Source organism: Podarcis cretensis (genome assembly GCF_951804945.1).
Source record: "Podarcis cretensis genome assembly, chromosome: 1".
In the NCBI taxonomy this organism is placed as follows: Eukaryota; Metazoa; Chordata; class Lepidosauria; order Squamata; family Lacertidae; genus Podarcis; species Podarcis cretensis.
Genome location: NC_137170.1, coordinates 23059549 through 23086590, shown reverse-complemented (window position 1 = coordinate 23086590; position 27042 = coordinate 23059549). Strand labels below are relative to the sequence as shown.

General features: G+C 43.4%; 1 protein-coding gene across 1 annotated transcript in view; it reads right to left on the bottom strand.

The window, feature by feature from the left end:
- The window catches only part of ITPK1 (inositol-tetrakisphosphate 1-kinase), a 125471-nt gene that overhangs the window by 46861 nt on the left and 51568 nt on the right, over positions 1-27042 (bottom strand). Inside the window, exon 3 of the mRNA XM_079949247.1 lies at positions 4975-5100. Coding sequence (XP_079805373.1) covers positions 4975-5100 — 126 coding nt within the window. The remainder of the gene's footprint in view (positions 1-4974; positions 5101-27042) is intronic.

Below are 27042 nucleotides of genomic sequence, written 5' to 3'. Positions count from 1 at the left end.
TTACTCTCTCTTCTTTCTGATTGGCATCTCTCTCACCTTCACCCTGGATCTCCTTTCTCCCACGTTTCCCTTCATTAGAGAATTCTATTCATTTGCTTCCATTTCCTTAGCTGATCCAATTTAAGTTGCTGCTGCTTCTTTTTGGTCATTTTTAAAAATCTCTTCACTTCCTTTTATCTATCTCTGCTTCTTTCTCTTCATTTGCCTTCTTGTTTTGGTTGAGTCTACTGATAACGTTCCTCTTGGTTAAACCTCAGGTTGCTTCCTCTATTTCACCCCTTCTCTGTTCCTGCCCCCTTTTCTCTGGAACTTGCACAGTCTGTGCTTCTTCCTCCTTACACACGTTTCAGCAGCCTCTGAAAACTTACCTTTGTTACCAAACCTTTGACATCTGATCTCTGCCTCTCCATCTTACTTGTACTCAAAGCAACATAGGAAGTCGCCTTGAGTTACCCACTGGTCCACCTAGATCTGTACTGTTCGAAGCATCTCTGCAGGGATCGAGCAGGAGCTTTCCCCAGCTCTACCTGGAGACACCAGGAATTGAAGCAGAGACCTTCATAGAAGCATAGACTTGTATAGTTGGAAGGGACCCCAAGGGTCATTCTAGTCCAACCCCTTGCTATGCAGGAATCTTTTTGCCCAATGTGGGGCTCAAACCCATGAGCCTGAGAGTACTAGGCAACTGAGCTATCCCATGCTAAGCAGGTGCTGTACCACTGAACCACGGTCTTCCCCTCTCCCCACAAAGGCTCTTCTAAAGAAAAGTTATGGGCAGTGTTTGCTCTTCTTAATACAACTATTGCACACTACCTAGATTCTAAGGTGCTTCATAAATTACAATTGTGAATTCAATCACTTGTATATTGCTGTTGGGTTGCATGCATCCAGAAGGAACTTTCCCTCCTCAGAGGATGCTCCTGATACTGGAAAGGGAGCAGGCAGGAGACTTATTCTGAATCTTCTATCCCCCTAAAGCACCTTGCACCTTTTGCAACTGAGTTCCCAGGTGGAGGCAGGTGACAGTGTTAGAAACTCAGATATATAAGTATAGGTGTCAAATGGCACCTTAAACCAGGGTTACAGTAACCAAAACGGAATGCCTAGTTGCCATTTTGGAGTCAGACAGCTTTTCCAATACGACTTTTTGGTTTCTGAAATTCATTCTGATTGTGCAGATAAAATATAATGGATAGAATTCTGCACGATGTGTGGAAATAGTCAGGATCCAAGGATCCTCAGGCATGCATCTCCAGGTAGTGGAGACGTCAGGTGCCATCCTGGCAACTGGGCATCTTTACTGGATTGGCAAATGGCCAATATCCAGGTGAAAAATGCACCTGACGAATTTCAAATGCTGGTGGGTCATGACTCTCCGAAACAGTGAGAAGAGGGACTCTGTCCTCCATCCAAGCAAAGAAGGAGGACTGTGAGGGACACATTTTAGCTAGACAAATAAAATAAAAACTATCAAGGAGGTAGAAAACAGGGCTGGTGAGGGGGATGACATAGGAAGAAGTTGGGAGGCTGAGGAAGGTGTGTAGCCAGGAGACAATTCTGAGGGTCAAATAGGTTCTCCATCCCTGGCCTAGCTACCGATAGCCAATTGTGACCAGATATGAATAGCTACGTTGTGGGCTCTTCCCCCCGATCACATAAGAAAGTGACAGAATGTTGGGAACTGGCTTATTATTATTATTATTAGTACCCTGCCCATCTGGCTGAGTTGCCCCAGCAGCTCTGGGCAGCTTCAAGCATATATAAAAACACAGTAAAACATTAAACCTTAAAAAGCTTCCCTAAACAGGGCTGCCTTCAGATTTCTTCTAAAAGTCAGATTGTTTTTTATTTCCTTGACATCTGACGGGAGGGCATTCCACAGGTGGGTGCCACTACCGAGAAGGCCCTCTGCCTGGTTCCCTGCAGCTTCACTTCTTGCAGCGAGGGAACCGCCAGAAGGCCCTCAAACCTGGATCTCAGTGTCTGGGCTGAATGATGGGGGTGGAGACACTCCTTCAGGTATACAGGGCCAAGGCTGTATAGGGCTTTAAAGGTCAGCACCAACACTATGAATTGTGCTCGGAAACGTATTGGGAGCAATGTAGGTCTTCCAGGACCAGTGTTATATGGTCTCAGCAGCTGCTCCCAGTCACCAGTCTAGCCACCACATTCTGGATTAATTGTAGTTTCCGGGTCACCTTCAAAAGTAGCCCCATGTAGAGCACATTGCAGTAGTCCAAGTGGTAGATAACCAGTGCTTGTGAGACAATGCGCAGGCAGGTAGGGTCTCAGCCGGCACACCAGATGGAGCTGGTAGACAGCCGCCTTGGACACAGAATTAACCTGTGACTCCATGGACAGCTGTGAGTTCTTAAAGGGTTAAAATGTAGAGTCGAGGCAATTACACTTCAAGGGATAGAAACCCCCTCAGGAGATTGTTGGTGCTGACCCTTCCACTGCAGGAGGGAGGGGCAATGTTTTATTCATGTAGCTGCTAATTAGTACACAGCTTAATTTAATATCTAGGGGTACCTTTACCTTTTAATTTAATATCTAGTAATGAGCCCAAGGGATACCCAGTTGCGTCAAGTAACTCCAAGGTCAGATGAGTGGTATTTTTACATTGCCAAGCACTGATGAGGATTTCTTCCTCCTGTTTAGTTATCACAGAAGCTTGCAGCGCTTGGCAGAGGCTTTTCATCACAGAGCACACAAGGGGTAGGGGAATTGCCAGTTATACATGGTCCAGAGTCAACTTCTTCTGCACCAACCATTCCAGCAGGAAGCCTGCAGAGCTGATTAGACAGAAGTCAGGTGTGTAAGAGTGTCCCCATGCGATAATAATGTTGTTGTTGGTATCCATCTGTCTCGAGAGACAATGGAGTGTGCCTCCAGGGGTGAGCAGCACCTGGGTGGAGTGTGTATGGAGGTCCTGGAATGCCCAGATGACAAGACCCACCTTCTTGGCCTCACTGATGTGGTCCAGAGAAAAGCAGAGCAATACATTAGGCACCAGCTTGGCTGCAGGAGTTGCCAGGAGGCGTATGAATTGCCATCCAACCATCTTAGGGACTCCACTCCAGATTTGTGTAGTGTTTACTCTGAATATCAAATGCTGGGAATCACAAGTAGGGAGAACACTGTTGTACTCGGGTCCTGTTTGCGAGCTTCCCAGAGGTATCTGGCTGGCCACTGTGACAACAGGATGATGGACAAGATGGGCCTCTATCCTGATCCAGCAGAAGTTTTCTTCTGTTTTCAGTAGGGAGGAGAGGATTAGCCCAAATGAAGACAACACAAAAGTCCCAGGGCAGATGAACAGTACATCCTCTAAGTCCTCTGTCCTGGGCTATGGAGAACATAAATACCTTCACTTTTGTACTTGGTTTAAGTAGTCCTGCAAGAAGGTACTTAAACTATATATAGTTTAAAGTGTATTTCTTAAGAAATCCACTTATAAAGTACAGCGTAGAATAGTTTCTGTGAACAATAATTCTCTTGCTTTGTTTATTTGAAATATGCTACTTGGCTGCAACCATTGTGCAAAGGTCCTCCTGTATTTATTTTGTTTAAAATGGTGCTTGCCTCTCAATACCGAACAACTGAAAGCTTGTTTCCAGCTAAGCTATTTAATACGCTGAGCTCACCCAGCCAACGGCAAACGTCTTAAAGCTGTAAGAGCATCAGTTGAAAACTTCTGCTTCGAATGCAAAGGCTGGCCAATTAACTGGAACAGCTCTTCTTAATTTAAGAAGGTATCACCTTGAAGTTTTTGTACCCAAGGTAGAAAGAAAGAAAGAAAGAAAGAAAGAAAGAAAGAAAGAAAGAAAGAAAGAAAGAAAGACAATGTCAGCAACATAAAATGCTGCATTCAGGACTTGCAGAAGCAGTAATTCTCAACATCCACATCGGGTGTTTTTTGTACTACCTGCACATCCAAAAGGAAATGCAAAGAATAGCCAAGGGAACAGGTCACATGACATGTTCTGAAAGATGCCTGTGTTTAGCTCCTTAACTGCATTCACTCTTCTTTCTGCTGCAGACCATGGTGAGAAATCTTTCTGGCCCAATCCCCACCTCCCACAGGCTAACTTTGACATCACAATGACTTCAGGTGACTTTCCCCCACTTCCCACCCTCCCAGGTCTTCTGAAACCCTGTTCAAAGTTCTACTCTGCCAACCGGCTGAGCCTGCAGAAACAGCCTTTAAGCCAAGCCCTGCCCTTACCTGTGCAACACCTGACATCACATATGACACCAGGTGGGTGTGATTTGGCCACAAGGGGAGCCCTAGAAGAACCTAACTGTAGGCAATACAACACTGCTGCTAGGTCTAAAGGTGCAACTACAAGGAACATATGGCACAGGAAAAACACAAATAAATCCCTCTCCCCTGTAACTTTTAAACTCACTTCCTCCCATGCTGAGACAATAATCAAATTGAGCACATTCCCACAGCTGCCAGCTGGTAACGTTAAGCAAGGTCAGAACATCCACAAGCTATAGGGGTGCTGTTTGTAGCAGCTTCCCAGAGTTATACATAACATGTAGTTCTGTCCCAAGATATCAAATTCCCACTCAACCCCCACCCTGAACACAAGACAACTCAGGGCATTTCCTCTTTTGAACATTTTTGCTGGCACAATCACAGGGCTGCGGATGCATACCCTGGCAAGGGAACAGTGCTCACCTATGAGATTTGCATCTCTTCACACATTCAAGCAGACCCAAGTCAACCAATATGCTAGAGGGGAAAGGAAAATTCGCCTTGGGAAAGTGCAATGGGCACAGAGGGAAGGGCGACAGCACGTTACATGCAATTCTGCTGCTTTGCACATCTGAATGCTGTTCCGCAATACAGGCAGAAGGCCATAGGACTGTCATTTGCAGGTGGAGGGATAGCTTAACCAGACTCTTCTTCTTGCCCTTTGTATCCACCATAAATCACAAGGAGGTATCAACTATGTTACTCACCTGAAACCTGTGAACCAGCTCCAGCGACTGGCTGTCATTTTGGTCAGCTTCAATGATGACGTCCGTCAGTTTGTGTATGATCACATCTAACGGACCCTGATCTTCTATCGGTTTGGTAAGGTCAAGCTGGAAAAGTCAAAAAAAGCAGGAAGTAGGTTTATTCTGTGAGATCAAATCTGGGTGTTCAGATGGCAACTCAGCTCCAGATATAAAGATACGGAGAATATTAGAATATCATGATGCATAGTTGAACATGCCAACCTGACCTACTGAGCTGGGCCATCTGTACACCTGCATCACGTCCGCAGTGGCATTCTAAGGGGTGCTCAACTAGTAGCCATGAATTACCATTTCCCAGAACCACTGCAGTCAGAATATGAAGATATTTTACACCAGTTCAGCTTATTGATCTATCTAGCTCGGTTCTATCTACTCAAGACAGTAGTTCTGCAATATCACCAGGCAGACCTGTCTTCTGCAGCCCTACAAGATACCTGCATTCCTGTTTTCTTCAGAATGGTACGAAGGCTCACAATATGGTTAAGTTTCCAACCAAAGCCACAGCTTTTGTAGAATAAAATATATCCAATGCCACCTTGACCTGTCTTCCTCCTTGTGTCTGTATCCCCCCGGGCACCAAGATGAATCTTAAGGCACTCTTGTTCAGTGTCGTGAACTCAATGTTTGCACCAAGGAACAATTGATCTTACATATCCAATTGTGAGTTGGGAAGGATTATGTAGGAAGACATCCAATCAAATGCTTAAATAGGCCTCCCTCCCCACCTCTCACCAGCAAATGAATAAAGCTAGACCATGTTGTGCCACAGGAACAGAGAAGGAGGAACTATTCCAAGGCCACTTCTGTAGCATCTAGCCCAGGGGTTCCCAAATTTGTGGCTTATGGACTATCAGTGGTCTGCAAGCTTTATTCAGATGATCCATGGTATGTCTGTGGATTTGTGGCTGAAAATGGGAGATGGCACACCCATTGCACTGAATATTCATACTGATTTTTAATTGCATTTTTATTGCTTCTTCATTTAATAATACAGTGGTACCTCGGGTTAAGAACTTAATTCGTTCTGGAGGTCTGTTCTTAACCTGTAACTGTTCTTAACCTGAAGCACCACTTTAGCTAATGGGGCCTCCTGCTGCCGTTGCGCCGCTGCTGTGTGATTTCTGTTCTCATCCTGAAGCAAAGTTCTTAACCTGAGGTAATATTTCTGGGTTAGCAGAGTCTGTAACCTGAAGCGTATGTAAGCTGAAGCGTATGTAACCCGAGGTACCACTATATAAATAATTTAACTTATTCAAATTAAATTTAACTATTATGTAGAAGAGCAAATTTCAGGAAATGGACGTTGCATGACAAACAATACCAGCTGAAATCCTCTCTTTTTATACATCTACTGAAGGTCCTCTTTTGCATCTAACCACCTCAGAAGGACAGATCTACTTTTGAACATGCAGGTGAGGTCTGTCATTGTCACTTGCACTTTGGGCTCCATACTGATTTGGAATTAATTGAGTGCACTGTTACTTACTGTGGCCAAGCAAAGATAAGTGTTTTTAAAAAGAAAGAGGAAATCCAGAAAAGCTAAGTAGTAGAAACAGCTGCATTTGCCAATGCCAAATCACCACTCTAAAATCCTGGGGGGAAGTGCATGGGCGGAACCTGTCTTTGTCTGTGTGTCCCAATAGCACAAGGACCTTAAATCTACAGGAAGTGCATGAGGCTCAGCAGAAGAACACAAGACCCTAGTGAGGAATTGGCAAGCGACCCTGAAATAGCAAAATTTAGCATGCGCAGAAGCATCCTTTTAAGTTCACTTATATCAGGTGATCAGGTAGGCAGGCAGGCAGGTTGCTCACAGCACTTAAAAAAGAAAGAACTGTGTTTGCTTCCGTTTAAACTCAACTTTCCCTCCACAGCCCCCAAGTTCCTCGGAAGACAAGCAGGATGTAACAGAGACAATTAAGTTCTAGTGTCGTTTGCATGCAACGTAGGAGACAGAAAGGCAAACAAAAGTTTCACCACCACAAAACACGTACGGAATCATGCAGCTGAGCGTAAGGCAACAACTGCACATGCAGAGCAAGAGACGGAAAGAGCACTTTGGTATTGCAGAGTCACAAAGAACTTTAAGCTGTTATAAAGACTCAAGGGCTCTCCTGTCCTCCCTTTCCAAGCAGCTGTAGGAAGCGGGACTAATAGTTCAACGTCACAGCAGGGAGGCGAGGAGGAAGGGGAAGAAGAAATCCAGCAGTAGCAGTGCAAGAGCCATTATTCCCTCACCCAAAATAGTGTGAATGTAAACAATCCAAATAAGGATGAGATATAAGAAGCTGTTGTTTTTTCACCATGCAGTTGCTTGGTTTGTAGTCATGCAAACATGATGCAATTATTTCCCCTGCTACAAACTCCAATGTGTACTAAAAGCTGGGGAGCATCTAATGAAGAGAGGAAGTACGTGTGGCCCTCCAGATGTTGTCAGACTACAAATCCTATCAGTCCCAGCCAGCATGACCAATGGTCGGGAATTGTGGAATGCCATCTGGAGGTCCACATCATCCACAGGCATAACGATGGATGATGGGAGTTGTAGTTCAGCAACAACTGAAGGGCCAAAGGTTCCTCAGTCATGGTCGAGACCAGTGTTTCCCAAACTTGGGTCTCCAGCTGTTATTGGACTACAATTCCCATAATTCCTGACCACTGGTCCCACAAACTAGGGATTATGGGAGTTGTAGTCCAACAGCAGCTGGAGACCCAACTTTGGGAAACACTGGTCTAGATCAGTGGTGAGGAACCTTTGGCCCTTCAGATGTTGCTGAACTACCATCCATCATCCATGACCCATGATCCATCGTTATGCTTGCTGAGGCTGATGGGAGCTGAAGTTCAACAACATCTGGAGGATTAAGGTTCCCCTCACCTGGTCTAGTTTGCAGGCAAAAACTCATGAAAAAAATTGGAAGGCAAAAATTGAGGTTTTGTTTTTTAAAGGCGAGTGGGGTTCACCTCCCTGGTCTAGAGGTATACCTTCTATGTACTGTATTCCTTGTTATGGGATGTACATTACAGATGAATCAGCTATTTGGCCATCACAACTTTAAAATCCTCATATTAACCTGTTTACTGCAAGGATTATTCACCTCGGAAATCTTTACCCTAAGAGATGTGAGGGTCAAGTGTGCAAAGCATATATATGCAAATATATGCTCATATTTACCGTATCCACATAATATGTAAAGTTCCTGCACAACACAAGGTTAAGAGAAATAATTAGCCACCTGAAACCACTTGAACACAAGGAACAAATGCTCATTATGTTGCTCGAGGTTTCCTCTAAATGGGGAAGGTTCTTTTGCCCAAAGTGCTTGAATAGGAGAAAGAGCTGCTCTGTATGGTGTAAGCAGATTTCTAAATGTGGAACAGGTTCTCTAGATCGTGACCCCAAACAGCAAGAACCAACAGCTTCGACCGATATTGCAAAGATTAAGCTGTTTGCAAAGAAGTTCTCCATGTTCTCAGAACAATTCATAGCTGTGGAAAGTAAACACTTCTAAACTGCGCAAGGTTTGGAGCTTTTCCACCTTTCCTTTGTATACTGGCATGAAAAGTCCTTACAGTACATGAAGCCTTTTCAGCAGAAATATCAGCTCCTGTCACAAGTCTGACAAAGTCTAGTGCACATTTCTGATGGCCCTCTGCTGAGCAAAACAAGGAGCCAGTGTTTCTCCTTGGCTGGAATTCCAGCCCCTCCTGCTTCCTGGTCTTTGCAGCATCTCTCCAAGTTTTCCCTCACATCTGACATGTTCACCCCCCAAAATGTTAAGGTTTATTCCAGAGAATTCAGCACATTGCTCTCACTCGCAGACTCTGGACCCCGCAACTAGGAGACAAAAGCTGCCAAAATAAAATAAAGGACTCTAGGGCAAGGGAGTTTGCAATGCGGGATACAGCGAGGGAGGTGTAACATGGCAAGAAGAGATGGGTGGTTATTCAGTGAAAGGAAATAAAAATCTTAGAAAGGAAAGAATGCCTTAAAGGCTGTAACAATTCATAATTGGCCACTTCATGCATTGAAACCCCAGCTGCCATTTCTCTATGGACATCTACCATTTTTCTCCTGCAACTGCACCCTAGCCACAAACTTTATAAATGAAACTTTTTATTCCCCATGTGTGCCTAGAATTCTTTTCCACTTTGTGTGTTCCTGTTGTAGAGAATGCTCCCCACTTTCTTTTTTATTTCGGTTATAATACTGACCTGCATTTCTAAAGTTATTTCTAGGGATTACTAAGATAATGTATCTATGAAGCCCTATATAGAGGACTATAAAAATATGAAGGTTCTTTTTTTTTTTTTTTTTTTTTTTTTTTGCTCTTACAGCAGTTTTAGGGAGTGCAACTCAAGAACTCTTTTGATTTCTAAACCCAATGTGGTTAACATCTAACTTGCATTGTACTGATTGGAATTAAAGTTTAACGTTTGGAGGGCGTCAGAATCTAGAGTTCATGACTGCACCTCATGCTATAACACCTACAAAGGCAAAAGCATTTCTATGCTGTTTGTACTTCGCTCCAGCATCAGATTTATGGCACTCTAACATATTTCCATAAATTGTACAATTCAATGCTGGTAATTTCAGTGTTCTCTGGCACCGGGTGAGCCTTCTTCTGAACAGAATGTACAGCGCCCGTCTACACTGACCTTGGCCAAATTCTGTATATGGTATTCCTAAGGCGGTTTGTAATAAGTATGATTGCTCACTTAGGGTTACTGAGCCAGAATAGCTTGTTTTTCTTCTTCCTTTGCTTCAACATTTGAGATTTCAGTTTATCACAGTCCATCAAGACCAAGTAATTTAGCATGCAGCTTCCTGGGCAATTAAGAAAGAAAAAAAGCTTCAATTCATTCTTGCCATATAATCTCTTACCAATATATTCTTATTACAGTGGTACCTCGGGTTACAGACACTTCAGGTCAGTGGCGTAGCGTGGGGGGTGCAGGGGGGGCCGGCCGCACCGGGTGCAACATCTGGGGGTTAGGAGAATCCACGGGTTAGGGGGCGCAAATCCACGGGTTAGGGGGCGCAAATCCACGGGTTAGGGGGCGCAAATCCACGGGTTAGGGGGCGCAAATCCACGGGTTAGGGGGCGCAAATTACTTGCCTTGCCCCGGGTGCTGATAACCCACGCTACGCCACTGCTTCAGGTTACGGACTCCGCTAACCCAGAAATAGTACCTCAGGTTAAGAACTTTGCTTCAGGATGAGAACAGAAATCGCACGGTGGCAGCGGGAGGCCCCATTAGCTAAAGTGGTACCTCAGGTTAAGAACAGTTTCAGGTTAAGAACGGACCTCCATAACAAATTAAGTTCTGAACCCAAGGTACCGCTGTATTACATTTTTATCCTGCCATTTTTCCAAACAGCTCAGGATAGTGTACACTGTTCTCCCACATCCCACCTGTGATAACCTCACAACCACCCTGTGAGGTAGATTAGTTTGGGAGATGCCTGGCTGGAAATCGATCATGGAGATGCCTGCCTACATAGCTGTCGTGACTAAGTGCTTGAGCTCACTACCAATACATGAGCTTCCACCATGCAGCCAGGCTTTTAGAAATGCTCCAGTAGACATCAGCCTAAGGAGAAGTAAATTGGCACCCCAAAATCTAGTAATATTATTCATCCCTATCTGAAGACAAAGAATCCTCTGTTGTAAGCAAGAGAAATCCGTGCCTCTTTAACAGTAACAACTTCATCAAATAAAATTGCCCTGGAACTGCAGAGCTGAAGGGGACCACATGTTGGTCTCTGCAACTGGCCAGGGAAACAAGAGCCATGGGAAGCTTCTCCCTCTGACATCCAGAAACAACAATATGGCAAGGTGCAAAAGAACCCAGCCCTATATCTCGCCTAATGAAGGAAGAGTTGAAGGGAGTTTGCAACCCTCAACCCACCCCCAGCCAAGAAGAGCACTCTGTTCCAGTTGCCCTGGGATTGCAGAAGAAAGCAGAAAAACAAAACTCTGGCCCCATCCATGGGTCAAAAGACAAAGGGGCCACCAGCTGCTCTCCAAGCAAGAGCAACCAGCAAGAGAAGATCAGCCTGGTCTGAAACAAGAATAGCTCACCATTCTGCTATATTTTCATGCCACATCCTTTTCTATATATATCTATGGGCTTTTTGCTGTTGTTTTTTTAGCTTGTAAGCCTGAAGACAGGTCCTCAACTTTATGATTGATAGAAGCCATTTGGGGAGGAAATGATTGACTGAAAAAGTGGGGTGTAAGTAAGTAAGCAAGCAAGTAAATAAATAAAGTTAAAGTGTGTGTGTGTGTGTGTGTGTGTGTGTGTGAGAGAGAGAGAGAGAGAGAGAGAGAGAGAGAGAGAGAGAGAGAGAGGAGGGGGGTGTGATTTTAGAGTTGGGCAGCCATGTTTGTATTTAAACATTAGTGCACCTTCTCAAGCTTTAAAAACCCTGCTGAATCCCAATTGCTCAGTCACAAAGAAGCTTCCATAAAGTGGGATTAGAGGTCTATATAGCTGCAGATGTCATGTAAAACAATTTCTCAGCTAAGTCAGGCCCAAAAGCCTTTGCCTGGAAGTGCATGGGTGTGAACCTCAGGCTTAAAGCAGGTGTGCCTAACTGACAGCTGCATGGCAGACACAGACTGAAAGCTGCACCAGCAGTTAGAAAGCCACACATGTATGACTGGGAAATGACGATAATGGATGTATTAGCAAAACGTAAAGATCTACAGCAGCTAGCCTATCTGACAGCAACAGGGCAGACTTTAGAGCCATGCTGTGCGTGCCGCTTGTTAAGTCATTTAATCAACTTTAATGTGTTCCCATATCATTTCTACCCACTTGGAAGAGATCTTCCCCCTCCCCTTGACGCCACCGCTCTCCCCTCCCCTGTCCAGTTGCCAAAATCAGCTCAGCTATGTTAATACTTGCAGCAGTTAGCATGGAGCCAAAGGGCACCAAGGCAGAACTGGTGGCATGAAAACCTCCCTTTGTGACAGAAGAACTATCCTGATCCCGTTGCAAAGGGCAAACTCAGAACAAACCATTGCAGAAGCTAATCAAAGAGTTGAAAAGTTCAACAAATGGGATTTCCATTTATCCCTCCCGCCCTGTTCTTACATGCGGCAGTTAAGTCATCTACCTAATTATCCATTCCGGTTCTGCTGAAACAGCAGAGGGTTGAGAAAGGAAATATACTTCCATGTGGAATTTTCCCAGTTTTTTCTCCCCCTTCAGTGTCTGCCCAGACAAACATCTTTGCACTGAAGCAGGGAGCAACTTTCACCGTGAAGGAAAGATGTCAAAGCACTAAGTTTCCTATTCTTCACAGAACTGGAAAACACCAAGATGGAGAATATCTGTCCAATCCAGTACAATTTGATTATGAACATCTGGATGTTAAAATAACTTCTAGTTGCTATATTTACATAAGCCTGCACCAGGTGGAGACATTCATGAGGAGGATGGGCGATACTTTTGTACTGTTCTGCATATAAAGCATTTGCATTACAGTGGGCAAGTGTCCTGCTTCACAGAGCACAGTCCTCTATTCGAAGGCATTCTCTGATTGGAACGCTGTTGACTGAAGTCACCCATCAAAATAGCACTAAGCAGCAGGCTAAGCTAATACAACAACTGCCCCAGTCAGTCTCTCTCTCCATTTGGAGATGTATTCCTATTTAAACTAAATTATAGCAATTTCTAAATTTTCATCTATGCATATAAATTAGCATATGCAGATTTTATGACCCCTTTTGAGGGGGGTCAATGCGTTTCCTCTCTCTTTAGCAATGCATAAATGGGCAGCCTAATTTGTGTGAATACTACAAAGTACATTCCCCTGCCCTCTCTCTCCCCACCAGGGAGGAGCATTTTCAATAAAAGTTGTATAAGAATATACCAATATTCAACTTTCCCCTGATTTCTACAAAATTTCTATTGATTTCTATTGTGGATAGGGGCAACTAGGGGAAGTATGACCATATGTGAATATGGTGGGGAATCTGTGACGTTCTAGATGATACTGGAGTTCAGCTCCAATCAGCATGGTGAATGGTCAGGGATGATGGCATTTGTAGTCCATAACATCTGGAGGCCACCATGCTCACATTTACCACATTAAGGCAGAAACCTTTCCCAGTACTTTGATGGTCTTCAGCTAAGGTTTATGCAGAGTAGACCCACTGAAATTAATTTCATGTTCACTAATTTCAATGGGTGGTATTCAAAATTTAATTGCATACCACCTCTTACTCCCAATATTCTTCAACTAGAAGTGCAAGCGTAAACACTTTAAACAGACTGAAATCATATTGTACTTTTGGAAGACAATATTTTATTTTATTTTGCAAAATTGAATAAATAGTTAGAGACTATATTTCTGTAAAATCATTGTTGTTCATTCCTCTTATTCTTGCTCTTAAATTCCTAGAGCTTAGTCATTCTTTACCATATGGTAATACTAAAGCTTTCCACTTTTGGAGTAACAACATCCTTGCTGCTATGATCATATAAAATGAGAAGTTTTACATGTTTCTTTTTTTTTACTTAAAATAAATAATAACAAAAAGGGATTTAATGGTATATCATATTGTAATGTACTTAAAATTTGTTCAACAATCATTTTCCAGTATCTTTGACTATGCCAGCACCACCACTACATATGAAAATACGTTCCAGACTCTCTCTTACACCTTTCAGCAAAGTTTAGACCAGTCCTTACTTACGACTAGAGTTGGAAACCATCTACACATAACTTTAAAACAGTTTTCTCTTACGTTTGCATTTAATGAGAATTTATGGGCCTTTCTCCAAAGCGTTCCCCAAGTTTCCATCAGAATATAATATCCAATCTCTCGTTGCTGTTTTATCGGGCATTCTTTTAACTTCTTCTAGTTCTCAGTCACATTACAACATCATGCGATAAATTTTGGATAGCATCTATTTCTAATTTTAAATATGTAAGCCACACTTGGAAGAATACTACTCAGGAAGGTGGCATATAAATGTTTTAAAATAAAACAGTCCCAACAGGGCGTACTGCCCTCTGGTGTGATAAAAGACTCTGTCTCAATGCCAGCAGCCACCATTAGTACACTGAATAGAGGCGGTGCCATCTTGCCCTTCGCCTCAGGCAGAACAAAGTCTAGGGTCCACTCCAGTTGCCTAGCATTATCAACTTTATATTTAAAGCTCCAGGAGATTCCAGGTTCAATAGTTCAGGGTACATCTGATGTCATGTGAGATAATATCCACAGATACATGAGTAAGTATCTGTAGATTCCCCCCACCCCCACAACATCAAAATTTATATTTGTTTCAATGCCAAGGGTATGAATTAACCAAAAGCAAATTCAGCTGCTCTCATTCTAAAGTATTTCTCTCTAAAGAAGTTGACTTGGCTTTGTTATCTTAAAAAGCTGTCAATACAAACAGAAAAAAAATAAAAAGTAGCACCACCACATTCTGCCTATGGGTACCCTCTTCCAATGGTAATAATATACAACAATATTTTGTTGTATACTGGTACCTTGGGTTAAGTACTTAATTTGTTCCGGAGGTCCGTTCTTAACCTGAAACTGTTCTTAACCTGAAGCACCACTTTAGCTAATAGGGCCTCCTGCTGCCGCCGCACCACCAGAGCACGATTTCTGTTCTCATCCTGAAGCAAAGTTCTTAACCTGAAGCACTATTTCTGGGTTAGCGGAGTCTGTAACCTGAAGCGTATGTAACCTGAAGCGTATGTAACCTGAGAACCAGAGCAGTGCACGGAAACGCCATTTACCTTCCCGCTGGAGTGGTACCTACTTATCTACTTGCACTTTGACGTGCTTTCGAACTGCTAGGTTGGCAAGAGCAGGGACAGAGCAACGGGAGCTCACCGCGTCGCGGAGATTCGAACCGCCAACCTTCTTATCGGCAAGCCCTAGGCTCTATGGTTTAAACCACAGCGCCACCCGCGTCCCTAATGATTCGAGTACAAATAAACAAATCCCTCCGTGGCCTTCCATTGCCTTTGGGATTCATTTCTTTGCAGTGGCATGGATGCTGGCCACTTTAAACACTCGCCCATTTAAAGCCCACTTAAGCCCACTTCAAATCCCTGTTGGAAAGCAAGGATTTATTTATTAATATACCGCAGGGGCTTTTTGCAGCCAGAACTCAGTTCCAGAACCTCTCAGGTGGGCGCCATTGCCATTCTAAGAGAACAAGGGAAGCGTTCATGGTGAATTACAGCACCTCTTTTTCTAGAAAAATAGCACTGCAAACCACCCTTCATCTGACAATCACAGGGCAATTTACAGTATAAAAACACAAAAATACATAACCTGGAGGATGGGGAAGGATTTGCAACCAAAAACAGCAGGGAGCACTGACTGCAAGTCCTGGTTTGCAGAGAATGTGCTGGGTCACTGACTTAATGTGACCGAGGAAGAAGAGAAAACAATACAAACATAAATATTATCTAAGACAGCAAGCAAATATAACACTTTTAACACTTTATGAAATCACTTATCCCTGCCAGTTACTTTCATTTAGATCACTGTCATTAGCCTGGCTCACAGAAAATGCTGAGCCATAGTTTGTTTAGCTAATGCGTGCTTTGTTCAAACTCAGCCCAATTTTTTGCTACACATGTAAACCTGAATGCGCACAAGTTAAATGTGCATAAATTGTGGGCTTACTGTACACAGTAGGGTTAAAGATGTGAGCATTTAATACAGTCAAATATAGCAACCCCTGAAGGTGTATTTATTCCAAGCATAGCCTTTACCCAGGTGCAATTTTAACACACAGCATATTTTATTTGTATATATTTTCCACCCAAGAGAAGTAGCTAGACAAAGTGCATTTGCTTTAGATAGTCGCTGGGCTGTTTCAACGGTTTAGAATGAGCATACTCGTCGTGATGTTTCAATTACATTTATGATCCTGATTTTTATGATATTCATCAAATTGTATTTACATAACGATAGGACATTTTTGCACTTTTTTCTGTTTTAAAGCACATAATTTATGGCACTGTTGATGTATAATGTGATAGCTAGGGAATAAATGTTTAAAGATTTAACGATGGGTTATTACAAAGGAAGCTTCCTTGTACACAGTCAGATCACTGGTCCCTCTTGCTCAGTATTGTCTACATCCCGCCCTTCTCAATCTTTGATTCCTCAGATGTTGTTGGACTACAACTCCCATCATCCTTGACTGCTGGTCCTGCTAGCTAGGGATGATGCAAGTTGTAGTCCAACAACACCTGGGGAACCAGTGTTGAGAAAGGATGGTCTACACTGATTCGCAGTGATTTTTCAGGGTTTGAGGCAGGAGTCTCTCTCTCCCAGCCCAGCTGGAGATGCCGGGGACTGAACCTGTGACCTTCCGCATGCAAGTCAAGTGCTCTGCCACTGAGCTATGGCTCTTCCCTTACCACTGAGCTACTTGTAACTCATTATTTATGCAAGGAGCTCAAGGTGGCAAACTTGAGTGTTCATTTTCTCATTTTATCCTCAAAAGAACCTGTGAGAAAGACCAAACTCTTGCTGGCCCAAATCAATTAATGACTGGCCAGATTTTTTAAAAAACCCCAGATCTCCCCAGTTCAGCTTTTTAAAATTGAGAAGCAGGATATAAATACAGTCAAGATTATTCCCAAATCCAATGTTAAATTCTGACCATACCATGCAATCCAGCTTAGCATGGATGCTTTTCTCTATACAGAGGTACCTCGGGTTACAGACGCTTCAGGTTACAGACTCCGCTAACCCAGAAATAGTACCTCAAGTTAAGAACTTTGCTTCAGGATGAGAACAGAAATTGTGCGGCGGCAGCAGGAGTCCCCATTAGCTAAAGTGGTACTTCAGGTTAAGAACAGTTTCAGGTTAAGAACGGGCTCCGGAACGAATTAAGTTCTTAACCAGAGGTACCACTGTACTGCATAAACTCCCAACAGCTTTGACTTCCTAGCTGCCAACACATTGCACAGAAAATTTTACTTGAAATTTAAAAGCCTTAAAGAAAGAGCTTGTTTTGCAACAAAACCCCATTCAGTCAGCTCCATAATTGGCTGCCTATATTTGCTACCAGCCGAAGATTTCGGAAACAAAAATCTACTGAAAGCTTTTGTGTCCCAACACAATCCAACACGAAAGACAGGTTCCAATTTGGAATCCCCCCCCCAAAAAAAACCCTTCTAAATAATGTGCTTTTCTTCTGACAAACATCAGAAAGAGAGAAAGCCACTTCTACTTTAAATTCACTGCAGACTCTCGGAAGGCCAAGCTTGTTACCAGAAAAAGATTGTCAGAACTAATGAGAACTTTTAATGAACTGGATACGGGATTAGGCCTTGGTACGAACCAGTGCCAGATCAATACTTGCTTAGATTTGTTCACACACAGTTATCAAGGAGCCAGGAAGTAGTTCAGAAACTTAGCACACAAGAAGTAGCTTACATAGCCTCTCATGCTTACATTTCTACAAGCTACAATTTCTCTCAAGCTACAATTACTTGAGAGCTGTACCTCTATTTTGGCCCTTTCACGATTCAACCATTTCTTACTGTGGGCAGGGGAGACCTTGCCCATGGAAAGAAGAAGCCAGATGTCAGAAGTTCTATGAAACATGTACAGGATGTCAGGGTGTGTCTATTTTACCTTTTAAAACATTACAAGGCAGCCGAGTGGTTTGCATTCTTGCTCTCGCTTTTATTCACATCTGCTCACCAGTCTACAGTGCTACCCTGACTCCCATGAACGCTGAAAGAACTGCAAGAGGACATAACAATCAAGAGGTCTTCTGGCAGGCATTTCAGGAAGGCTATATTTTGTTGAAGTGTGTGAGAGGTTTATATTTTAAGTTAAAGTAAGTTTTAAACTAGCAGCACAAGTTCAAGTGCATGAGCTTCCATTTTCTCTCCTCTCTCCAAATCAGTTTTCCTTTCGTGCCACGTCTTTCAGCTTTTAAGTATGAGCTCAGGGATTGTCCTATTATTATTCGTAAGCTGCTGTGGGAGCCTTTTTTCAGCCAGAGGTTGAAATAAAAATGGTTTTAGTAATAAACGACTCCATGCATCTGAAGTTATAGTGTTTATATGCGTATACGAGCTCATTAAAAGTAATTCATCATGACTTTTTGTCCTTCGACAACTAAACTAGGACAGTTTCATACATGCAAGTCCTGCTTACTGAACAGAATGTGTTTCCTGGAAATGGTTCGTTAGTTGAGCATTTGCATAACGAGTCCACATTTTCCAAAGATTCCTTTGGGAACATTTCTAATCCATTATTTCTCTCCCCTCCTGCCGCCATGGTTTCTTCCTAAAATGGCTGCAGTCGACTAGCAAAAGTGAGGCAAAGGGGAAACTGCTTTGCCTGTTCTCTCCTGCTCTCCAATTTCTCTCTCCCCTCCCTCTCTCCATGGTTTCTGACTGAAAATGACTGCTGCCGACCAGCAAACCGCAAGAAGTATGGAAGTGAGCAAACCCCAGGTGTTTGGCTATCTAAATCACCTGTGCGTGCAGTGGCGTTTGGGCATAATACGTTGTAAATCTATGGATAACAACTGGACTGACAGCAGAACCTCCGTGTAGTATGAATGTGTTTTATTTTTATGTTCATTTTTTCACATGCGACAAAACCATGTAATTTCCAGCAAATATAAATGTGGGATTTGTGGCCAACTTTGCAGAGCACATGGTGGAGCACTCAGAGAATCACAGAACTCGAAGTTCACAGAGTCAGTTACAGGTAGGTAGCCGTGTTGGTCTGCCATAGTCAAAACAACAAGAAAAAATTCCTTCCAGTAGCACCTTAGAGACCAACTAAGTTAGTTATTGGTATGAGCTTTCGTGTGCATGCATCTGAAGAAGTGTGCATGCACACGAAAGCTCATACCAATAACTAACTTAGTTGGTCTCTAAGGTGCTACAGTGGTGCCCCGCAAGACGAATGCCTCGCAAGACGAAAAACCCGCTAGACGAAAGGGTTTTCCGTTTTGGAGGCGCTTCACAAAATGAATTTCCCTATGGGCTTGCTTCGCAAGACAAAATGTCTTGCGAGTTTTTTCGGCTTTTCCCCCCTTCCCCCCCTTTTTCTAAGCCGCTAAGCCGCTTATCCGCTAAGCTGATAAGCCGCTAAAAGCTGCTAAAAGCCGCTAATAGCGCTAATCCACTAAGCCGTCAATGGGCTTGCTTCGCAAGACGAAAAAACCGCTAGACGAAGAGAATCGCGGAATGGATTCTTTTCGTCTTGCGAGGCACCACTGTACTGGAAGGAATTTTTTATTTTGTTTCACAGAGTCAAACACCCAATACACAGTAAAACTAAATGTCCTTTCCATTATGTGGGGATTCGGTCTAAGTAGATCATAGAATTGTAGAGATGGAAGGGAGCCCAAGAGTTATCTAGTCCAAACCCCCTACAATGCAAGAAATTTCAACTAAAGCATCCACGACAGATTGCTATCCCACCTCTGCTTAAAAACCCCCAAGGAGAGTTCACTCCAAGAGCCCAGTGGGTAACCTCTTCCCTGCGGTCCAACGTGAACTGTCCAGTCAACCCCTGCCTAATTCATTCCCTGTCCCACACCTGCAGCCACATTCCCTCCCTCTTCCTCTGTGCATGTGTGGATGCAGATGAGGATGCCAGTGCCCCACCATCTCAGGTGGCCTCTCAAGGCCAAAGAAGTTGCTGACCTCTGAAACAGAACTTTTAGAGGGGGATTTAGCTGTAATTGCTTTCATTTTTATGAAACATCTGGGACAGGCCTACTGTCAGTTGAATTCATTGTTGATTGATTGATTGATTGTTGTTAGCCGCCCTGAGCCCAGCTTCAGCTGGGGAGGTCGGGATATAAATAAAATTTATTATTATTATTATTATTATTATTATTATTATTAACATTACATATGAACAGAGAGCCATTTCCAATGGCATTCTTTCATTACAGCATGGAAGACGGAAAGAATGGCAGTACAGAGAGTTGTGTTTCCATGATGCATGCCATGTTGTCCGTTTCCTACCAACTGGTAACAAAACAGGTACATGCAAGGTCTGTTGCACCAACTGCATGTCCGGAACAGCTCCCTGCCAGCCAAATGAACCAACTAGGACTAGTGAAGAAAGGCTGGGGCAGTTCAATTGGTCCCCAGGAATGAAGCCATCTGGGCATGGGACCAATTCTAGTCAAGTCTTTCTGACCACCGATTAATGTCTGCAAAAGAAGAAAACCATTAAAGGGCTACAATCTCCTCCTCTCCAACTTCTGATGCAAGATAATGTTATCCATTGTTTATGTGGCTTTCATTAGGTTATCTGAGGCAGGGTCAGAGAAATCAGACTTTAATTCTGTTGTTAATAAACTCTAGCTGGACATCCTTCCCATTCAAATGAGGAGTGACACTGTTTTACTAGTGGACAAACTTTGCAGGCAACAAGCTATAGGGCTGTAGAAAAAAAGAAATGCAGCAAGTTAGATACGGCTCTCAACCACAGCAGAGGGTAACGTGTTAAGTCCTAGACAGTCGCAGTGAAAACTCTGTGGCATAAAAACAGGAAGCATTAGAGCTACAGAGGAACATGTGTGCATGCATAAAGCACAGCTTTAGGTTTAGTTAGAAGTTTTGATTTAGAAAGCAGAAGCACACCACTTCTTTATGCAATTGTCAGCAACGGATGGGTCTGGCCAGAAGCTACTTTGACTGATAGTTAGTGGGCAACTTCGCACATGAGAAACCAGTAATTCCTTTATATGCATTCTCTTCTGAATTGGTAACCCAAGAACCAAATGGAAGTTGCCCCATCAATAGCACTAGACAGCACATTGAGCTGGCACATAAGTCACCTGGTCACAACGTTCCCCTCTATAGTGAGATGTATTGCATTTCTATTTAAATTATGGTAACTGTTTTAAAATTTGCATTTATGCATATGTGCATTTTATACAAATAAGGGCTCACTTTTTAGAGGATGTGCTTCCTCTTTTTCACCAGTGTGACCTCCCTATATGAGTTCCTGACCATTAGGCCAGTCTATTAACCAAGTACTATCCACTCTGGTGGGACGCAGGTGGCGCTGTGGGTTAAAGCCTCAGCGCCTAGGGCTTGCCGATCGTAAGGTCGGCGGTTCGAATCCCTGCGGCGGGGTGCGCTCCCGCTGCTCGGTCCCAGCGCCTGCCAACCTAGCAGTTCGAAAGCACCTCCGGGTGCAAGTAGATAAATAGGGACCGCTTACCAGCGGGAAGGTAAATGGCGTTTCCGTGTGCGGCTCTGGCTCTGGCTCTGGCCAGAGCAGCGATGTCACGCTGGCCACGTGACCCGGAAGTGTCTCCGGACAGCGCTGGCCCCTGGCCTCTTAAGTGAGATGGGTGCACAACCCCAGAGTCTGTCAAGACTGGCCCGTACGGGCAGGGGTACCTTTACCTTTACCTTTATCCACTCTGGTACCATTTTCAGTGGAGAAATGCTGTACATTTCCCTTCACTACCACCAACACCACCCATCCTTTGACCTGCCTTTTATTATTCCGCCACAGCCACAGCAGTAACTGGCACTGAAACACACACAAATTATTTCACTCCTGGCTTTGCAAAATAAAAAAAGGAAGCCTTTCCCGCACATTGCAAAAAAGCAACAAGGAAGTAACAAGCTTTTTGCACATGGTGCATTTTTTTTATGAGAAAGAGGACAAAGTGCAATGCATAAAGGTAACACCCTGTACAAATGTCATTGATCTTATTTACTGTCCGATAAGATATTTGAGGTGGTGACCGAGACATTGTATGAACTAAGCAGCTCAGATTGTGGAAGTTGCACCTGCACAGTGCACTATGGCCCTGCTGCCTCAGCACTTTGGCAGGCTATTTACAGTGAACCACGACCACAGCCTGGGGTTACTGGAACAGCAGTCAGTGGTACACCCAAATCAGGGCTCCAATACACAAAGAGGTTATCTAAACAGTCAAGATCTCTGCAGTCATATTGGCCCTGCAAACGTAGAAGATTGCTGGTGATACACTACTGCCCAATCTCATAGCCACTACTTGCAGGCTGGGAGCATCTCATGAAATTATTCAATGGAGTTCTCTTGAGCAGATTCGGCCAGCCCTGATAACTTGGTGGAACTTCAATGCACCAAAACTGGTAGACTCCTACCCCTTCTCTTCTCAGGCTTGCAGGGTTTTCCCTCCTTACCTTTGCGGATTCCCCTATACATTTCATTTTCTGAGCCAAGCTCAGTTAGCATAATGTTTTTGTTACAGCATTTCCGCCATTGTTAACTAAAAGCAAAGTTGGCAAGTCCACTTATAACCATGGCTGCAAGCTAGGATATGGAGCTGAACCATAGCTAGCAAAAATAGCATGGCTTTACAATTGGTAGCTCATTAAAAAAAAAATGAAGGAGGAGGAGGAATTAATGTGTGGAGGGGGATGAGTATGAGAACCTATGCACTGCTCCTAATTTCCTAACCTAACCACAATTATTTATTTTATTGGGCCAATTCTTCATGCTTCAAGCTTCAGGTCTTACAAATATTCTAAGCAAAGACTGAATAAAGGAATGAATAACTAGTGGTCACCTGAGTGTTTTGAGAACAAATATTCACAGACTGCCCTTCCCTTATTTTGTTATCCCCTTTGTTGTCTAAATTAGAAAACGCAAGTTCCTTGGGCAAGAGCCTCTTTTTGTTTGTTTTCCTACATTATTGGAAACGCACCACATACATCAGTGTTATTATGCAAACAAATGGCAACATAGAACCAACAGCACTTCCATGTACCCTGCCCCAAGAAAGGCAAGATGATTTTCACATTTCAAGCCTTTCAGAACGAGCAGCAAGCAAACACACATAACTACTAGAGTAAGCAATTCCTGTTAGGCAAGCAGCTTTGTATTTTCTATGCCACTGGGAAACTTGTTTAATTCAAGGGTCACTGCAGATGTTCAACCCAAGTCCACATCCCCCTCCACCTCTTTTTACTATGGTTACTTGGGAGGACCATTGTGAAGTACACAATAGTGCCAAACAATTCCTACCTGAGCATATGCTTGGCATCCTTTTAAAACTTGGAACAAAGGGAGAGAGAGGCGGCAGCAGCAGCTGATGCAACCTTCACTAGGTGAAGGATAAATACACCTAGAAGTTAACCATGTGGAATATCTGTGACATCTGTAGTGTCTATGATACCAGTTGCTCAATGGGAAGTTGCAGGAATCTAGGCATTGCAGAGCTAGGAATTCCTTTGCCTCACCCACTATAGGACATGGCGCTCTGACAGAGATAACCAAGTGTTATTGGTCTACTAGCTCTGATGCATTGAAGTTCTATCAAGTCATTAATGCTGGCAGAATCTACTCAAGAGAACTCCACTGAACAATCTACTCTACTAGAATTCTGGTATGGAAATCAATGAGAAGAATTAGAGAGAGCCAAAGTGTGACCTTTTCAGGAATTATTGAGCTGTCACCTCACACTGGGCCAAATTAAGACTTCCCAGAGACCTCCAGACCGTGGATGGGATCAAAGGTGTGAACAGACATGTACACCATCAGAGAAGGACCCAGGCCTGATCTGTACCCTGGCAGGCCTAAAAGACCTCTCAGTGGCCACTATACAGCCTGAGCCAGATTCATACAAAGCTATGCAACAGGTTTTCTGCACTGGCCCAGCATCAGATCTCCTACGGAATTCTGGATGTTCGCAGTATTTGCCAGTGACTATTATTTTATGTATTTATTACATTTATATTCTGCCCTTCATCCAAAGATCTCAGGGGCAGTTCACAAAATGGGCCTTTAGGAAGAACCCTGGCCTATTGACAACAAATGACCCAAAAGGTGCAGTAACTTCACCGATGCAATACGTTCGAAGGGCATCTTCAACTATGGAGACAAACTTGAGAAGAAACAACTCAAGCTGCTGCCCAGCTGGTTGCGACTAGCCTACTGTAAAGTTTAGCAATGCTACACATCAAAGTAGAAATCTATGCATAGACAACACAACCTATCAGACAGGTGCTTTGCTAGATCTGGAGATGGCAAGTTTGTCGGAAACTCTTGAAATTGCCACTACACACAACAATATTTTCCCTAAACAATGTTCGTGTAGAAGCTGACAGCACTAGTGATACAAACAACTAGCCAGCTGGAGTGTTTGCTGTAAGCAAACTGGTACAGATTCTATAGAAAACTAGAGGAAGATGGAATAGTTGAAGCATGATACAGCTCTGTCACTGCCACAAGACTGGACTCTTGAGCCTGTTGCCTATAAATGCAAAGAATCATAGAATTGTAGAGTTGGAAGGGATCCTGAGCATCATCTTGTCCAACCCTCTGCAATACAGGACAACACAGCTGTCCAATACAGGGATTGAACTTGCAACCTTGGCATTATCAGCACCACGCTCTAACTAACTGAGCTATCCAGGCAGACGTGCATCTTTCCATGAAAAAAGATTTGCTGCAATGGGTCCTGCTATGCGTCTGGGAAGTTAAATGTCTTTAGTTTCAGGTGAAGGTTTGGGATCAGTACAACTAAGCAAATAAACCCACAATAATTACTGTCCTATAAAACCATTTAGTAGCCAATCTGCCCACACACCTCTCTGTTCATTGTTTATGGTTCGTTCCCGAGATACAAGAAATATATATATATATATATATATATATATATATATATATATATATTCCCCTACTTAAAAGCAGATTAGTTGCTTTTAAAATGTTCACCCATTTGGTTACTCATAATTCCAGAGGGCTGTTGAATAAAACCTCTAGAATAATCTCTCCAAAATAAGAAGAAATCACTACCCAAGGCAGTTTTATTTGTATTCTGCCTTTCTTCTATAGAATTCAAGGTAGCACACATAGGTTGCCAGCACATGTAATACTAAGCCATGGTTTAATGTTACGAGGATCAACTGAAGCAAGCTCCAATTCAAGGTAGCTCGCGTAGAAGGATGGCACCCACATATAATGCTAAATCACAGTTTCCAGACACTTCACAGTTGCACTGAGGAAGGCGGGAAACAGAGAGAACATGAGCTCAAGGTTTGCCACAGCACACTCTTGTAACTTTAAGCATTGTTTATCATGGCATAATAATAAGGCACTGGTTTTCCATCCCTGCGCTGGCCAGACACAGATCTCTGCTTCAGTCAGGTTGCTCCACATTTGTCTTCAGATTATGCTCCCGGGGCCACTGCATTCGGCGTGTATTTGGCACAGAGTTGCTCAGAATAGAATGGCAAAATTGAGTGAAACCTCAAAGAGCATTTAGTTCACAGTTTTCTGCAATGTCAGAATTTTTATAACTAAAGATTTCCCCCAGGTGTTTATCCTCTGCCCTCGTTATTACAAAACACCGACCCAAATCCTACAGCTTCCTTATGGCTTTACTCAACCTGCCAAATGTTTCTTCAGTTTTGAACCTTTCATCTTTATAATGAAGCCTCTTACTGCCCATGGTGATAAAACCAACAAAGAGTCTTATCATAACATATCATAAAGGCTAACCTGCTTGTTTATTTTAATTTTTATTAAAGTCATTTATAGCCCAATTCCTTTATCTCGGTGCATCCCAGGATCTGTTACAAAATACATGAACTCACAAAAAAATAGAAAAACCCATAGGAACAGCTTGAACAGCTTAAACCATAAAGGTTACAAACAACTATGTACTACCCTAAAACACTATAGGCAACAGTGGTGTTGGTAGGTTTCTTAAAGACTTGGGACAGAGCCTGAGAACACAAATATTTATAAAATAGGCCTATACTAATTTATATGTAAATATGCAATTTAAATCAATTTTCAGAGGAAAAACCTCCCTCGGAAGGTTGTGGACCCTCCTTTATTGGAGGTTTTTAAGCAGGGGTTGGATTGCCATCTGCCATGGATGCTTTTGCTGAGATTCCTGCATTGCCGGGGGTTGGACTAGATGACCCCTGGTGTCCCTTCCAACTCTACAATTATATGATTCTATAGTTAACTGGGGCTTGGTGTTGAGGCTTACAGTCTCACTGTCAGACCTTAATTTCCCACTGAATGAATTAAGGGGGAGAGGAGTGTATCTCGCTACTACTGTGCTTTGCAGTGTGAACAGCTGCTATGAAAGCAAAGTAAAAAATAAATAAATTAAAAAGTTTTTCTTTTCTTTTTTAAGGGGGAAGGGACAGGGAATCTGGGGACCAGCACAAAAGGCCTGGGGCTCAGGCTTCCTGGGCCACCAGCTAAACATGCCCCCGCTTGGCAAATGAGTAAGTATTTAATTGGTGCTGGCATCCTGTGGATCCTATGGATTAAAACAACTGGCACACAATTACAAATGCAGATTGAATAGTTCCTGGAGGATACTGATTGTGTAGATCTATTTCAGTCCGGGTTCAGGTGCAGTTTTGAGACTGACTCAGCCCATATCACCCTGATGGATGACCTGTGTGTATTGGGGCACTCTTCTACAGTGGTTCTACTCCTCCTCTCCATGGGGCCATGTCCAGACAGTAGCACTGGGGATGCCATGCTTTGTCCCCACGGTGCACCACAGGGTACACTCTTGTCCTCAGTGCTGTGAACATCTATATGAATCCAGCAAGTGTGGTCATTTGGAGTTTGCTAGAGAGTCCCATGGACTGCAAGATGATCAAACCTACCCATTCTGAAGGAAATGAGCCCTGACTGCTCACTGGAAGGACAGATCGTGAAGCTGAGGCTCCAATACTTTGGCCACCTCGTGAGAAGACTCCCCGGAAAAGACCCTGATGTTGGGAAAGATGGAGGGCACAAGGAGAAGGGGACGATAGAGGACGAGATGGTTGGACAGTGTTCTCGAAGCTACCAGCATGAGTTTGACCAAACTGCAGGAGGCAGTGAAAGACAGGAGTGCCTGGCATGCTCTGGTCCATGGGGTCACGAAGAGTCGGACACGACTAAACGACTAAACAACAACAAGCTGCTAGAACATAGGATTCACTACAGATGACAAACTAGGCTGATCTCTTTTCCTACTGGGGACGAGGCAGGGGACCTT